This window comes from Serinus canaria, chromosome 2, assembly GCF_022539315.1.
Source record: "Serinus canaria isolate serCan28SL12 chromosome 2, serCan2020, whole genome shotgun sequence".
Lineage (NCBI taxonomy): Eukaryota > Metazoa > Chordata > Aves > Passeriformes > Fringillidae > Serinus > Serinus canaria.
The window spans coordinates 28614751-28631833 of record NC_066315.1 but is presented as its reverse complement, the minus strand read 5'-3'; the positions used below and the strand labels follow the sequence as shown (position 1 = coordinate 28631833).

The 17083-nt window shown below is 34.4% G+C and overlaps 1 protein-coding gene across 3 annotated transcripts in view; it reads left to right on the top strand.

Moving 5' to 3' along the window:
• DGKB (diacylglycerol kinase beta) overlaps positions 1-17083 on the top strand; it is a 331032-nt gene that overhangs the window by 133197 nt on the left and 180752 nt on the right. For all 3 annotated transcript variants that reach the window (XM_050971447.1, XM_030234719.2, XM_030234706.2), the window contains 3 exons: positions 2212-2297; positions 4599-4688; positions 7172-7332. In XM_050971447.1, the coding sequence (XP_050827404.1) occupies positions 2212-2297; positions 4599-4688; positions 7172-7332 (337 nt within the window). The remainder of the gene's footprint in view (positions 1-2211; positions 2298-4598; positions 4689-7171; positions 7333-17083) is intronic.

Below are 17083 nucleotides of genomic sequence, written 5' to 3'. Positions count from 1 at the left end.
TAAAAAGAAAAGGTTATGTGAATTTAGTGCTATACTACTTTGCTTGGAAAATTCACTGTCTGTGAATATAAAAAGCCCCAAGGGAAATACAAATGCAGCTTTTTAAAAATGTTTTTAATAATATGGTTTCACCAGATTTTTCAGTCTCCCACTTTTTTAAAAGTTACACTTTTTTATGGAGATTAACTATACAGTCAAAACAAAAGGATCTTTGATATATATGTGGTGAAGAAGCTTGTTTATAAAAAGAGACAGAGGTTTAAGTCTATATTCTCCCAGTCTGGAGCAATGCTAAAATCAACTCTGTGCTTTTGGTGCCGTTTTGATTGGTTGATTATTTCCAGACTTTCTTTTCCATGAGGTAGAAATGCTGAAATACTTAGAAGTGAGTACCCTGCCATCGTCTCCAGGCTATAATTTGACTTTAAATTAAGCTGGAATACTGTCAGTAGGAAGCAATGTAATTACACCTGGTGACTCTGCTAACCCAACACATTGGCTTGCAGTGGGAATACTGGTGGCAGGAGGTGTTTGTTTCTATGCCAGGCTATGAGAAGGGATGGACATGCACACCTGTGGGGCAGGGCACATCTCAGTGCCTGCCCTTGCAGTGCTGGGAGGGGGCTTCCAGCAGAGGATCTTTTAGCACATACTCTTAATAGATGTGTTCCCCACATGTACCCAGTCAGATTTGGCACATGATGTTTTTGGTCACAGGAGATCCTACAGCACTTCTCCAGCAGATATGTGAAGTAGAACATAAAAGGGGTGAGAAGGGCAAGACAACATTAATACAGGGCAAGTAAGCATCCTTCAGGAATTATGTTTGCACTTGAAATTGCTTGAGAGCTCTTCTGAGCAAAGAAAATTACAGGGAGTGGGACATGTGATGGGCTTAATTCTATACAACTTGGCTAAACTTGAAATTCTGGTCAAAAACTAATAGAACAAGAAGTTGTCCTGTCATTCTACACATTACAAAACTTTTTTTGTTCATTGTGTTTTTCATTTCCTTCTCCCATTCTTGCTTTTTTACTCTGTAGTTTTTCATGTGATGATTTTATCAAGAGGTCCAAAAGAATTATAAAACTTCCTAAGGACAGAAACTTACTCTCCCTGCAGCCTTACAATTTCATATGGGAAACAGTTGGAATTAAACACCTGCAAGCTATTGTCTGTATTTATTTGCATTCAGGAATTTGTTTAAAATATATTAGTTGTGCATTTATTAGGAGATTGCAAACTGGATATCAGTTCTGGTGACTAGAGTATCCATATCTGTTACACTAATTAATACAATATATGTGAATGAACATATAGATATATACTATGTAGATATCTATATACTATGTTTATAGATACATAGTAATATGACAAAATTACTGGAACTTTTTTGTCTAGTGACAGTTTATGTGTAAGGACTGATTTCAGCATGTGTCAAAAGCTGTCCTGAACTGATGCTTTCAAATTAAAATACTGAACCTTAGTGTTGTTTTATACATCCTCACTTTCCAGCATTATGCAACTTAGTTATAGAAGGAAATGAATGAGGAGGTGGTCATACTCACGTGATGGATATGCAAGCAGAAATAGCCAGGCAAATATCGCCAAAGATATTTTACTTTTAAAATACAGTTTTTAGGATGATAGAATGAGGGTCTTCAATCTGATGCTTTCTCATTTTGTATTAAACCATGAGGCAAAGTTGTTTTAACCAACTGCTGAGTGTTCAGTTTAATATGTACCAGTGTTCTACCAGAAGTGTAAAGTTTTCATGTAACTTTATAGAAAGAACTTCACAAATAAATGTTATGGCTAATACATTTAGACAACTTAGACTTTTCTGTCTTGAGAGACTACCTATCCATTTACAACTAAGTGAACAAAGTTCACAAAGTTCAACGATAGTCAAAACAAGATTTGAAGTCAAAGACTGGACCAACCATCAGGTCCAAACTTTTTCTAGTGTTAGTGTACCATATTAACCCTTGAATCATTAATTTTCTTTGAAAGTTTTCAGATAATACTGAGAATAATTAATAATAATGTTGGATTTTATCTGTCTAAAAATGAAGATATAAGCAGAAGTGATTTTTATTTAAAGTAATCATTTGCTACTTTCTATTAAACAAAATGTCTTAAGCTATAACATGTTTTCATAATGCACAATTATATTGATCATAATTGGATATCTTCATTTACTCCTTTTAGGTTAAATTTTTTCCGAGATGTTGCTGAATTCAGAGTACTAGCATGTGGTGGAGATGGAACAGTAGGCTGGATTTTGGATTGCATAGGTAATCTATAGCCTTCACAAAGTTTTGCTTGCCTTGTGGTTTTCATTTTAATGGTCTTCCTTATATACCAATGCATGGATATATCTATTTCAAACAACAGCTCGTTCATTTAAATTTTTGAAATGTGTTAGTTTGGGACATGATTATTTTTAAGGGTGCTCAAATAGGAAAAGTTATTTAAAATCTCTCGACAAGTTCAGCGTTTCTGGATTTCCTGAAAGCAAGAAATCTGAATTAATCTATTTTAATTTCGGTTTAAAGTCTATTCCCCAAGTGTATCAAACCTAACTTGCTAATTTTAAGAAAATTTAACTTAGCTCACTTGCTTTTTTTAGTTATCAAATTTTTGTTTTTACTCAATTATGCCAAAATGAAGATAATGTATTAAGAGGTATTTCAGTTTTGGAGTTCTTTCATTCAGTTGTCGTCAAAGTCCTCTGTAAAAATCATAAGGAAGGCCCACAAGTCTCCTTATTACAGACTTAATACACTTAATCTTCTCAAAAATTATTAAGGAGAATGTCTTCCACATCACATGATCATTTATTTGGTGTTAGCCTGCAGAGAAAAATACTGGGAATATGTTACAGTGGAAATAAGGAAGTGGATCAAGAAAGGTCAAAAGACTCAACTAAAGTGAGTCAACTAAAGACTTTTAACTAAAGTGTTTAAAAGTGTGTACTTTGTGGGGTACCAGAAAAGTTCCCTGAAAAGTAAACTTGATGTCATGAAGGAATGATAACAAAGGAATATTTCTAATCTTGGCTGGAAAAAAGTCTTTTGCAAATGCAAGCTACTGCAAGTAGCTCTCAAATAGCTTTCAGAGTAATAAATTAATGTACCAAAACATCAAGTACATTGCCTAAACTTGGAAGAAACAAAGTTTTGCAGCTGTTTATTGTGTTGACACCTTTTTCACGAGATCTAAAATGTCATGCAGTTATTTTCTCTCCTAGTAACATACTATGTTCTGCAGCATCTTTTGTGGTATAGAACCAAGAAATTACTTACTTCCTGGGGAATCCACAAACCATCTTTTTTCACAGGTGGAGAAAATATATTTTCAATGCTGCCTTTTAGGTGGCAAAAGGACTTTAGCATAAACAGTGTAAGGGTATGCCTGTTTCTAAACACTTTCTAATTTGGTCTTCCCTGATCTCCTGATATAAAAAAAGCTTTAGCTAAGAGCATAGCAAGAAAAAAGAAAGATAAAAAAAAGAAAAGAAAAAAAAAAGGAAAAAATAATTCTCATCAGTTTGAAACTTTAAATTTTTTTTCTTTAATCACTCTATTAAATATTACATTCTCTGAAAGATTTCCATTAAACTGATTGTGTGAATGTTAAATCTTTCTAAAATATTGATAAATATTGATTTCCCTGCTAAATCCATTGTATAGATAAACTCCTGCTGATTGTTGCTGGTAATTGTGTATAATTCTATAAACAAAAGAACTGATTAATTAAATATAACTTTTAAGCTAGGCATGCTATTCATTCACATTAAATGGGAAATTTGACAAATATATATTTGAAATATATATTCCAGCTTTCAGAAAGGCTGTGTTTCTTGACAACGGTTTTCTCATCGGATTTTGAAAAGATCCTTGGGCTTACAATGCTACAAAAATACCAGTAAAGACTGAAAAGATGCTATAAATTAATTAATTTCAAAGTATTGTTTAATAAATAGAAAATGGCTACTTAAAAGACTTGATCAGACAGGTCAGTGCTGCCTTTGGAGGTTTAATTTCTGGCAGGCAGACCCATTTAAGGTCTTGTGTTAGCTCCAATGATTTCTTGATGGTGGTGCTCAGGTGTAAACACAAATCCAGGTGTGTCAATTTCACACAAATTTGTTCACCCAGGTGCCAAGGTAGAAGGTTCTCCTCCTTATTCATGCCCTTAACTATCACTGTTCTGTATTTACAGCTGGGAATGGCAGAGTTGAGAGCTAGAGCAAAAACACCATGTTCACTCTTGGAAAGATCTTGAGTATCATTGTTCATGAATGTTTGTCATGTCTATGATTTACAAAGTCCTAATGATAACAAAGGAGTCAATTAGGATTACAAAATCCTTATGATGATAAATGAGTAAATTAGGATCAAGGGTTGAGTATCCAGTGGAGAAGGGACTACAGAATGGACTGACTTGGTGAAATGCTCATTGCAGAGCAGGCAGCATAATTTCACATACAAAGCAAGTCTTTCACTGAAACAAAACCTAACACAGTTATATAATATCATGCAATTAGATCATTTTTGTTCCTTAGTTGTGTTTTTTTCCTTCTTTATTCACAGAGAAAGCAAATTTGATTAAGCATCCTCCTGTTGCTATCCTGCCCCTTGGGACTGGCAATGATTTAGCAAGGTGTCTGAGATGGGGAGGAGGTAAACACAAATCAAAATGCAATTTGTTATTGAATTAAAAAAACTTACATCAACATCTACATTTGTATTTGTTTTCATAAAGAGCCATTATACTCTTCTCTATTTTTGGAATGATCTGTTTGTAACTGTATACATATTTAAGATATTAAAGGTTGCAATCACACTTCATACCTTGTTTGTCACTTCTGCTAACACCCAAGTTCCAAGGTGTAATGAGAGTAGTGTATAGCTGTTTTGGTTGGCTTTTTATTGCAGTTATTGCTTTGATCAATACCTTGTAAAGGGAGCAGTCTTCAATGGGTTTTAATTGGGACTGTTCTGAAAGGGTTACTGAAAACATCTAATAATGGGTTAGGAGTAGTTTAATCTTTTTTAATCTTTAAAAATATTACATGAAAAGAATGTCTTAGCCTCGGACTAGTTGCTTTGATCCATTCCCTTTCTGTTTTCCTGCAGAGGATTCCAGATAATTTTCTGTGGTACTATTTATCAGAAAATGAGAAGGCAAAGAATGCTGAAAGAATAATATTTAGAAAATCTAACCTTTGCATCCTTTCCTGGATGTATGGAGACTTAGTCTCAGCTCCTCCAAAAAACTCCATTCAGAATCTGTATTACACAATAGCTTGAAGGAGACACAAGGAAGAAAATCTTAGACAAGATTCAGTCTGTGGTGAAAGCACCTCACTTTATGGGCTCATAGCCAGGTCTCTTTCAGGTCTTGGTTGTTTCAGTTGAGATGTTTTGCATTTGGAACTTGGTTGTTTTATTTGGAGCTTCTCAGCCTTTGCAGATATCTTACTTCTTTTGTCTCATCAGTTTCCTTTCCAAATGTCTGCCTTGTTGCCAGATAGTCTTTAGCAAATTCTCAGTAGTTTTCATGCTATAGCACTTTGTTAACCATAATGTTCTGTCAAATCATTTGAAAACCTTTATTTTCTCTGTCACAACTGTTGATTGTTTACATTCTCATAGTCTTAGGGGAAAAAAGGAAAACAAATGAGACAAAACATGGTCAATATCAGCCTTGCTTAACTTTCTGAATTGTTTATAGAGCCATAGAATAACTGAAAGAGGTCATAGGAAGTCGCTTGTCCAATCTGCTGTTCTAAGCAGGGTCAACCATGAGAACATTTAATTACATTAGCTGAGACCTGACCCTACCTTTATTTTTATTTTCATTGTGTAACTTAAGTGATTCCATTTGGACTAAAGTAGAAAAAACAATAGGGAAATATTCTGGGTTTCATCATTCCTTGCCAAATTGCTTTGTGGTAAACAATACCATAATACAGATTTTCTGGATCTTCCATAGATGGGAGAGGAGACAGGGATTCCAAAAACTAAATTGTTGGTGAGTCGTTTCAAGGATACAGAGAAATGGAATTGTGCATGCTCCTGTCATGTGGTGGTTAGCAGTAACTAGCAAAAGTGTGCTAGGCAACCATAAACAAATACATCAGCAATGGGTTTTGAGCAAGGAGGCTTTGAGTGGCTTGCCATGCTAAAGCTGTCAATAACACCAGCAGTACATACTGCTTGAATAGCAAATCTTGTTTTTTCTGCTTTGAAGAAAGACTGAATCCCCAGATCTTAGCTATCTATTACAAAGTTGTTTGTTTTGAATAATATTCAGACTTGATAATGTCACTTAGTAAAACACCCACAGTTTTTCTTCACACACACGTGTGTGTTGGATATACTCATGGGTGCATAGACAAGTTTTCTACTTAGTTTAGTGATTTACATGTGAATGCTTATTTGCAACTAAGAGTAAGTTCTCTCTACAAAGCAGGATGAGGCTCAAGAAGAAGTTGTTGAGATAATCAAAAATGTAACTTTTGCTGATAAAGCGATCAAATATGGATTTGAGATTTTAGATTTGTTATGCCAAACCAGATTGAAACAATCAATGAAAATGAGTAGATAGCTTTTAACTTTTCAGTGTCTTTTCAGGCAAAACAGCAATATGTCTCTTTTCCATAAATTTTGAAATCAAAGGAATTTGAATATTAAGATTAGTTTCTCATCAAGAACATTTTGCAAAGTACAACCTTATCTTTATGGATCATTTGGAAAGTTAAATAGATTCACAAAGTTTGAAGATCTAATTGTTTTCTTGATCACAAATTTGATGTCCACTGAAATCTGTAGAATTACTGTAAATTTACATGCTTAAATAGCTTTGTATTTGTGCTTCTTTTAATGACAAGTGCTGAAAAATTGTCAATACTTCAAGCACAATCCTGTTTTTAAGGTCTTGTATGCATTGTTTTATTTTTCCAGTCATAGAATCATAGAATATTTTGGGTTGGAAGGGATCTTTAAAAGTTAGTTAATTGTCCAACCCTCCCTGCAATGAGCAGGGCCATTTTCAATTAGATCAGGTTGCTCAGAGTCCTGTTCAATCATCTAGAAAGAGGAAAAAAAAGCAATGAAACTTCATTATGCTTGATTAAATAACTGGTTTTATGTTTTGCTAGGGTATGAAGGTGAGAATTTGATGAAGATCTTAAAAGACATTGAGAACAGCTCAGAGATTTTACTGGACAGGTGGAAATTCGAAGTAATACCCAATGATAAAGATGAGAAGGGAGACCCAGTGCCTTACAACATCATCAATAACTACTTTTCTATTGGCGTGGTAAGACTTATGCTTATCCTTAAGTGATTTTCTGTTTTGAATAAATATTTGCATCACATGCCTTCAAATGAAGAACTGTTGGCTAGAGATCATTTATAATGTTGTTTTGCTAGTGAAATGAATACATAGATGACTGACAGAAATTTGCATAAATTTACTTACTCGCATTCAAACCTGAATTATTTTTCAGGACCTTCTACCTTCCCATTTATAAAGAAGATATTTGTGTTGCTCTTAATGGTTTATGAGCAGCTATAATACTAAATTTATATTGTCAGTTTGAAGGTCCTATAAAAATATAAAGGAAAAACAAATCACTTAATAAGAACTCTTAAATAATGTTTTCCATTAGTATTTACATAGTCAAAACTGTTTAAAGGAGCTGTTGCATTCTTTATTTCTTCAGGGCAGTTTTAAATAATAAAACAATAATACAAAAAAGAAAACCCCGCGTGTATCTTCTTGGTTCTGCCTTGTAGGGAAGTGAAGTTCACTTCAAATTCACATTTTGAATGAATTAGAAGGAGAAGGGTTTTAAGCAGTTCTTCATGTCTAAGGAGCTGCATCTCTGGTTTGTGCTTCTCTATGGTTTTCTATGTAATATCTATGCTTCTTAATATTAGCAGAATTTCTTTATTCATATTTGATTTGTGATTTGTTAATTTCTGATACTATTCTGAAGAGTCCTTGCTTAATACCTCATTTAGGTTTTTTCTAGGTGATTCTTCCTGCCTACATGCAGAAACCTACACTTGATTGAATTACACTCTCTTTTAATTTTTACTGTTTTTTCAAGGCACTGTGAAAACTAATGGTGACCTACAACATATTGCATATTGCCTCATAGATTCTTGCCAAATAATAAGCACACTCTCTAATCCAGCATGAATGGAACTTGCTGTATGAACTTTGTAATGCTATGGCAGAAATTGTGCTTAATAACAAACAATCTAAATGTATGTTTAGAAAGGATGGGAAAGTAAAACTGAATAAAATTGTGCTTGACATGTTTTAGGACCATAATTCAGGCTGGAAGGCATTGCAGGAAGACATTAGTTCTAAGCAGGGTCAGCCGTGAGAGCAGATCATGTTGCTCAGGGCATTATCCATTTAGATTTTAAAAGCCCCCAAGGATGGCACATCCTCTTTAGGCAACCTGTTGTGCTGCTTGACTGTCCTTATGAGGAAAATAGTTTTTTTTTTTTTTTTTTATGGGTTTTTTTCCTACATCCTATCTGAATCTCTCATTTCAACATAAATTATCTGTCTCCCATCCTCCTGTCATATGTACCACTGTGAAGAGTCTGGCTTTGTTCTCTTGATACCTCCTCATAAGTAGTTGCAGTCTGCTATTAGACCTCTCTGGAGCTGCCCTCTTACCTGTTAATCACCTTATCTATTCAGTCTCTTTTTTTTAAATCTCTCCAGCAATCAAGACCGTAATATCCCAAGCTAGATATGAGAATGCTGGGGTAGCCAGTGTTCAAAACTTTGCTGAAGTTGAGCATGACATCCCTTGCTCTCTCCTCACCTACAGATCTAGTTGTTTTATCATAGGTGCCAATCAGAAAGCAATTTACCCCTTGGAAGGAAAATGATACACTGAGTTGAAAGGAATGCTGGAGACGGTAGCATGTGTATGTGAAAGTTTTGATTGGTATGTTCAAGCCAAACAAGCCTTTTTTTCCTATGGCAATCTCAAAGCTCTGATATGTACATAAGAACTGTTCTATGTCTAAGTACAGAGAAAAAGGTAAGAAACAGAGATGTATGTGTAACCAACTGTGAATGAATGTGGGTAATGTTCAACCTGATGGAAGCAAAAAGCACGGAAGGACCATAAAAAGCGGACGCCAAGCCATGTGTCCGTTTAAAGCAGGAGCTAGAAAACATCTAAGAGCAATGTAGAATAAGATAAAGATTTTTCAATTGCTCACATCCATCATTATGTCAGGATGGCAAGATACCAGAAGAGAAGTTCCATCTGCTTCCTAATAATGCTGGCGTCACTGATACGAGCTAAATATCCAAGAAAAACGTGCGAAGTAGTCAAATCGTATTTGCTTTAAAAAACAAAGATACCACCACCCCAAGGAAAACCAAACAGCAACAACAAAAAAAATCTCTTCAAGAATATAGTAGTGTCATCTGAAAATGAAAGCTTGCCTTGGAAAGTCACAGATTTGGGGAGCTGGACAAACATAGCTGGTAGTATTACAGGACAAATGAGGAGGCGTGACAGAGATGGGAAACATCAGTCCAACTGTCCAACAGTGGAAAGTTCAATTACTGATGTACTTTAGAGAAAATAAAAGTTATTTTCCACATAATCTACCCAATTATCTTTAATAGTCATACATTAATGCACTAGGTTGATGTTATCCCAGTGATTACCAAAGACGGAGTTCAGTAATGTCAGTATTGTTTTGTTATCACAGACTGTATTCTTGGGCTTGCAATGCATTTCTGCGCCTGCTGCAGTCCTGGAATTTCAGTCTTGTCACTTCATTTAGCCAGCTTGCTGTTGCTATAGTCAGAGGGAGTGTGTGTGTGTAGACAGAGTATTTCATTGGACATGTTATTTGTCACGGTTAACTTTTTCCTATGGATAAAACAGTTTAACTTGTGCTGCTTTCTTCAAGCATGCAGTTGCATACCATTAATGGTGGCTCAACATATATATGGGGACAGGGGCTTCAGATAAGCCTGTGTTTGTAACACACCTGTTTTTTTTATCCTAGTTATTTTTTTTGTATCTGTATCTCAAGCCTGTAAAAAAACCAAAAACAAAAAACCAAAAAGCTGACACTTCCCTAATCTAATGCTGTCTTAGAACAGGGAAGTATTTTAACAAAATCAGTAATAATTCTTGAGTTCAATGCTTGAAATTACCCCCCTCAAAACAACACATAAGCAAACAAAATAATCCTCAGACTGAATCACCATATACTCATGACTCTATGCATTACTCAAAGAACAAGAGGAAAAAAGTAGATAATGATACTCTAAAAAATAAACCCTATATTTGCAAACAATTTTTCTGAAGGCTGCTCTCAGATCATGCCTAGATTGAGCCATTTCCTTCAGTGATGTAAAGCCTAAATGCACACTGTCAATTAAGAAATGGATGGGTCTATATTCTATGCACAATAAAGATACTCAATTCAGGTACACACAAAGCAAGATAAGCATGAAAGATGGTGAAATAATCATGAGCTGATTGAGACCTGAGCAGCAGCCATGGAAGATGAGTGACCAACAGACAATGAAGCAAACTCTCAGATAAAACCAAAACAGGAAAACAACTTGAGAACATTGTTACCTTGAGAAGGACTTCATGTGTGCTGTTATGAAACTCCATAATGGATAGCATGGCCAGGAGCGTTACATAGTGCTAAGGTGTGAAGAAAGAGTTCTTTTAAACTTAGGGATGAGTAGCTTAGTTGTCAAGCAATATTGTATTGTTGATGCTAGTCACTGAAAAGGGAGTGACTGTCAAGGCTGTTTATATTTTATTGGGAAGTTTGTAAAGAATGTCAAATATGTAGGGAAGCTATATTGCTTATTTTTAGTGCTTCTCAAATGATTGTCTCAAAGTGATACAAAATAGGTGTTTTGATAATGGAAGAAATGCCTCATTAAATGTTCCATTTTGATTAAACATTAGAAACCTTGGCTTCCACTAAATGCTTTGTTGAAAGGAGCACATGGAAGGGGGAAGAAATCATCTTATATACTTAGGGGTTGGGATGTATGAGAGAGCACAATATCTCTCCTTTCTGTGCTTTCTCTTCCAGGTGGGTATTCAAGAGAAATGAAATTATGCAAAATCTATAATTAAGTTCTTTTAAAAAACATCTCATTATAATTTGATATCTCACAATTAATAATTCTTGTTCTTAAAGATAGATGAGTTTTTCTGAGGCTCCTCCTTGATTGGAACAAATAGCTGTAGGCCAAAACAAAGGCATAGTCATAATCACCTGAGAACCAGAATTGCTGGACCCTGACTTTTTACATTTTTATGAAAACTACTTGAAAATATTAAATAAAAAACAATTATTGGATTCAGATAATGGCTTATCACAAAAAAGGTACCCATTTTTAAACCAAGCAACTCATCTATTTGCCATTGACTTTCCTGTTAGTTACTAATAGCTCTTTTTATTGTTTTCCATTTTGTGGGTAATAATGGTAAAAGAAATTATGAATAAATGTTAGGATGCGAGTCCTAAAGTCGGTTTTCCAAAAGCAAGCATAATTTTGAATTTACTGTTCTGCCACTGATTTAGCTTAGAGTTTAGACTTTGTGGAGCCAAAATTAGGTCAACATGAATCAGTACTGAAGATCTTTAACTGTAAACATTTTCTTTCTGTTTCTTTCTTTTTTTTACCTTTTAAATAAATCATAAATTTATCTGATGTTAATAGAAGATAAAATGCTGTAAATGCTGTTTAACTATCACTTGAATTTATGTAACTGCATGGGGTATTGCAGAGCATATGTTGCTAAGCCTGTTGCAGTTCTGTAGGTAGACTGTTGGAGCATGATAAACTGTACTTGCAAACATTTGCATTGTCTTTTAGTACAAGTTTGTATATAAAGAAATATTACTGAGCTAGATTTTAAAGAAAATTATACTAGATAAAGTGTGGCACAGGGCAGGCTTCCCTATGTTGAAACAGTGAATACCATTCTAAAATGAAAGCAGTTCTCACTGGTGTTTGGGTAGTATTTAAGGTGTAAGAATAAACCAAATGATATGGTAACTATAGGTATTTACAGAAGGCAATTCTAAAGATTATATTACCATCATATATCCTTGTGTTCAACTTGAAGTGTTCTGTATGAATGACTTATTAGGTAACTCTCTGATATTCATCTCTATTTTCTTCCTCTTGGGCCAGATTCCATTAAAATTCTGTACTTTTGTTTTTGACCAAGTTATAGGTATGTTACGTATGTAAAGAACATACATATTCTCTCTGTTCACACTGAAGTGATTGCCTGGTGTGCTGGCTAGGAGGACTGCAAAGGTTGCTGCCTTTTGGGAAATGAGCAGTTCCTTAGAGGCTTACATTTTTTGTAGATCCAGAATTGCTTCTCCCTTATCTACACTGATCACCTGAATAGAGTAATCCTGCTTGGGATCTTTGCTATTGGTGCTCTTTTATCTACATCTCTCTTTAAAGAGTCCTTGTCAGCAGAATCAAGTTCCTTAGGAGGCTTAAAGCTACAGCTGATCTTATTCAGATTATTTCATTTGCATGAGGTATTTAGGATATGGAAAACTTCTTATCTGTCTACTTACTGACACAGGATTTAAATAAGATTCTTCCAGCTTCCCTTCAGCTGAAATTTTGAATACATATGCAAACACATACACAAGAACATATTGGAGGGAAAAAAATGCTCTAGGACACCAATTAAGACAGTAACCTGGAAGAGAACTGGGATATCCAGATTCCTGTTCCATCTGTTGTTTTTGTCCATTTGATTAACTTGTACATGGAAATTCAGAAACTTACATTACTCTTTTCTAAAATCAATAGGTAAAAAAATTTAATGCTTAAACTGAACTTATGGAAGTAGAACACCTCAGTCTTTCATTCAGTTTTTACAATATGTGGTAATTGATTTCATTGCAATACGGTGATATTCTCACTTGGATGATCTACAGCAAAAATATTTTTTGCAAGCATTTTAAGTTAAGGCAGTAAAGATAGTTGAATGTTCCTGGAAATGTTCTGTAAGTTCTTTGAGAAACAAGGCAGTATTATATGCTGGATTAATAAAAGAATAGTAGAGAAAATTTAATTAATACTAGTAACTAATACTACAATCAGGATGTGTTCTCTGAAGAATTATTATCATAAAGTAGTTAAGGTCTATGACAAAGACGTGTACTTTTATGACACCTAGTGTGTTACTATCCAAATACACTATCAAATAGATATTTGGGGGCTCATGATTTAATATTCTTCAACCCTAACCAGTCACTAAGAGCCTCTAATTCTGCCAGTAGGGAAAAATATAACTTCTTAAGTCTCATAATCATAAATTTGAGCTTGGAATGAGTCTGCTTCCCAATCACTATAGTCTAAGTCATCAACCTACACTTCCATTATACCTTCCTTTTTTTTTTTTTTTTTTTTTTTTTTTTTTTCTCAAGACTGGGGGAAAAAAAGTAAGAAATATTCTACACAGAAGCCATATTTTTTGTTTCCTCGAGAAAGGACATTCATTACCATCAACAGAAACTTTGACTACCAGAATTTTTAATCTCAAATACCAGAGTCTTACCTCTAACTGACTATGGGATCACATAATCTTTTTATGTTGTTTTATTATCTGTGTTATTTTAGACTATATTTATTACTACAGAAAAAAAAGGTGTTTATTATTGTATATAATATTTACCACTGTGAATGAATTTAAGTTTTATGCTGGCCCCATATTTTTAAATTTTAAAGCCTCATAGCATTTTGGTATTCATAGTGGTAAATAGGAAACTTTTTTCTGCATAGGAAAATATCCTAAGGACATTTGCTGATTCAATGCAGAATTTAAGTGCATGCACATCTTAACACTGATGCAATGTGACATTTAAGTATGTGTTTAAACTTTCCTGATCTAATGAAGCAGTTAAATACTTGGGTAATTTTTTAAGCATTTTTTGCATTTTCACTAATATGACTGGACAAATGCATATGTTGAATTCTGGGCACTTGGTGTAAACTGATTAATTATTCAAGTGGGATTTTTAGGTATACATAACTGAAAATGATGTTTAGTGGTTTGCTGAACTAATAGGAACATAAACACATGCCTAAGTGATTTTGTGAATCCTAATCATCACTTTGAATGTGCTAATGGAATGCTGTGATATATTGCATTATTTCTGTGCCAAGGAGGAAAAGAACACTTTGTAGTAAACAGTATTGCTGCTTTGTAATCCAAAACACTTTTTTTCCCTGCAAAAAGGGTTAAGAAAATGAACAATTCATCCATGTGTGAATTCAGATGTAATATTACAAAGTCCATATTGTTACTGGGCTTCTCATAGTCTCAGTCACGTAGCCAAATCTGTAAAAATGCTTGCTCTGTCTGTGGGGAGAACTCTGCTCTTATTCAGAAAGGAGCATGTTCAGAACAAGTTAATCCCAGATTTGAAATACTGTTATATTGGAATCATTGATAGTTCAGTCTCTTATCTTGTTTAATTTCCTCACATTGCTAATTTTTGCAAATTATTTATTTTTACAGGTTTTGCTACTTGCATGTTTGAATCTTCTTTACTCTTTTTACCTTTATTGCTGAAATATTTAAATTCTTCTGCAGAAATTTTTGGATATAATATATGGCAAATATGATGATGCAGTGTTTTTTTGTTGCAGGCAGTTGTTTTTTTCATATGGCAGAAAGCCTATACGGCATGCCAGGGAAAGCTGGATCTGTAGAATAATTCAAAAATAAGAAGCTATAGGAGGCTCTTTGCAGGTTTCCTCTCACTAATGTGCTGCAGTATTTCCCTGGACATGGAGAAAGCGAATTCCATAACTAAGATACACTTAGTCTTAAGTTTATCTTAGTCTTAAATCTTACTGCAACACTGCTGGTGGTGTTCCCTGTTAGGTACTTTCTTTCTGCCAGGGTGGATTTAGTTTACCTTCTAAATCCCTGCCATCCTATTATGCTGCTATTCATAATGTACGTTGGGGCACCCTAGCTTGAGAGTTGTACTGCACTGCATGGGATATGGGAGGTACTTTTATGCAGAGAACTGAAGTTTTGTAGCTTACTGTACTGTGTTATGAGTCTTAGTACTACAAAAGAAGAATGATTTCCTGAGGTACCATTCTTTTATTTCTTATAAGTGTAAAGAAATTCAAAGAATTTAAATTGTTCTTCCTATTTGGTTGGTCATTTATTTATTTTTATTTTAAGGCTAAAGTGTAAATTAATGCCAGCATATGCTGTAACTTTCTGAAAATATTTACATATATCAAATAAGTTTATTTAGACTTGTGTGTGTGATTTCCTTTATATTGCAGTAAGAATACCTAGGCTTGGGCTGAATTCACTTGGATTTTTTTAGGTTCAGTGAAAATACAGTTCTGTGGGCTATATTTAAAGTAGCAAGTAATTTTGCTCAGTAGGAGTGTAGCAATTGATGCTGAGTCCCTTCTGTCTGCAAAACATGTAGTTTGGGAGTCTTAATTCAAACTGGATATAGTCTGTTCCCCTGCTATGAACTGTCCTAAACAGGCTTGTCCTCAAGTGACCTAAATGACGGGTCATTGATGTAGCTGGTGTGTCCTCATAATATGGAAGGAGCGTGCTAGCCACACTAAATATGTTATCTTTCGAAGATATCTGGCTGACATGCACCAGTCTTTGCTTCAGAGAGTAGGAATGTTTTGCTAATAAATGTAATTTCTTCTCTACAGTTTCCCAGTGAACCTGGAAAAGTCAAATAGGTGTACAGTGTGTCTAACTTTGGCTTAGCATCCTCCCCTTCTAGTTTCCCATGTAGATTTTTTTTCTTCTGTCATTTTAGGTATTTGAGATTAATTTAACTTTTCGTGATGCGGTGAGAACTAGGCTGAAAACTTTGAACTAAGAAAGGCTCCCTTGTTTTAGATTTATGTGTATCTCATGCACGTGCTAGTACTTACTACCTATTCCTGTCATAAAATTATTCTTCTGGCATGGAATCAAAGGCTAGAAAGTTACTCATTTCCTTAGTCAGTAAAAACGTTGAGAAAAATCATTGGGAGAGTCTTTGGCAGTTGCCTATATCCTTCTCTTTAATTTATGAGGGATTTGTAAAATAGAACAATTTCTAGAATTGAGAAGATGTTAAATTTCATCTACGTCAAATTTGTGAAAGCTAGTTATTAAATAAAATGCAATGAGGCATAACCTTACTAAGGACGTATTACAAGAGATATTTTTTGGGGAAGAAATGCAGGAAAATGAAACTTGCAGTCCTCTGGTGTTTTGTCATTGCATACCCTAGCTAGAGGAGCTGTTCAGTCTTGTTCAGGGATTTTGCTGGGGTTTTTTGTTGCTTTTGTTGTTTTGGGGGCGTGGTACATTTGTTTTCGTAAAGGAAGGTCTACAGAGCAGCCTCGTCAACAGCTATGGTTACAAGTGACAGTTATAAATGAGAGTGTATACCTAAAGACATAATTAGTCTGCCGTGAGCTTGGAACAGCTCCTTAGCTAAATGCAACTAAAACAGCTACACTGTGTGTAATTAACTTACAACTGTATTACTGCTACTGCAGTATTATTCATTATATATGTAAGTTATTATTTTCTCCATATGAAATTTGTAATATACTAAGTAATGATTAAGAGTTCATTATAGTATTTTGTTCATTTTATCACAATATAATTGTGATGTATGTTCATCTTATTAATGCTGTTATTCCTACTTGTTCTTAAAAGAAATGTCAAGGAAAATGTCAGGAAAATACAATGTGGAATTTTTTTCACATGCACTAAGAAGCATCTATATTCAAATGACATTGAAATTTTAGTCCTTGTCTAGATTTTAATTCTGCTTTTTAGTGATGACAGAAGTGTATCAAGGAAAGGTAGAAGCCAACAAGAATTTATGTTGAAATCAGGAGTAAGGTGAATAAGCTTTAAAGTTGGTCATAAGACTAATTCAGAGCTTAAAGTAGGAAGAAGAACTGAGGAAATTGCTTGAATTAAAAGATTTTTAAGACATGTGATGGT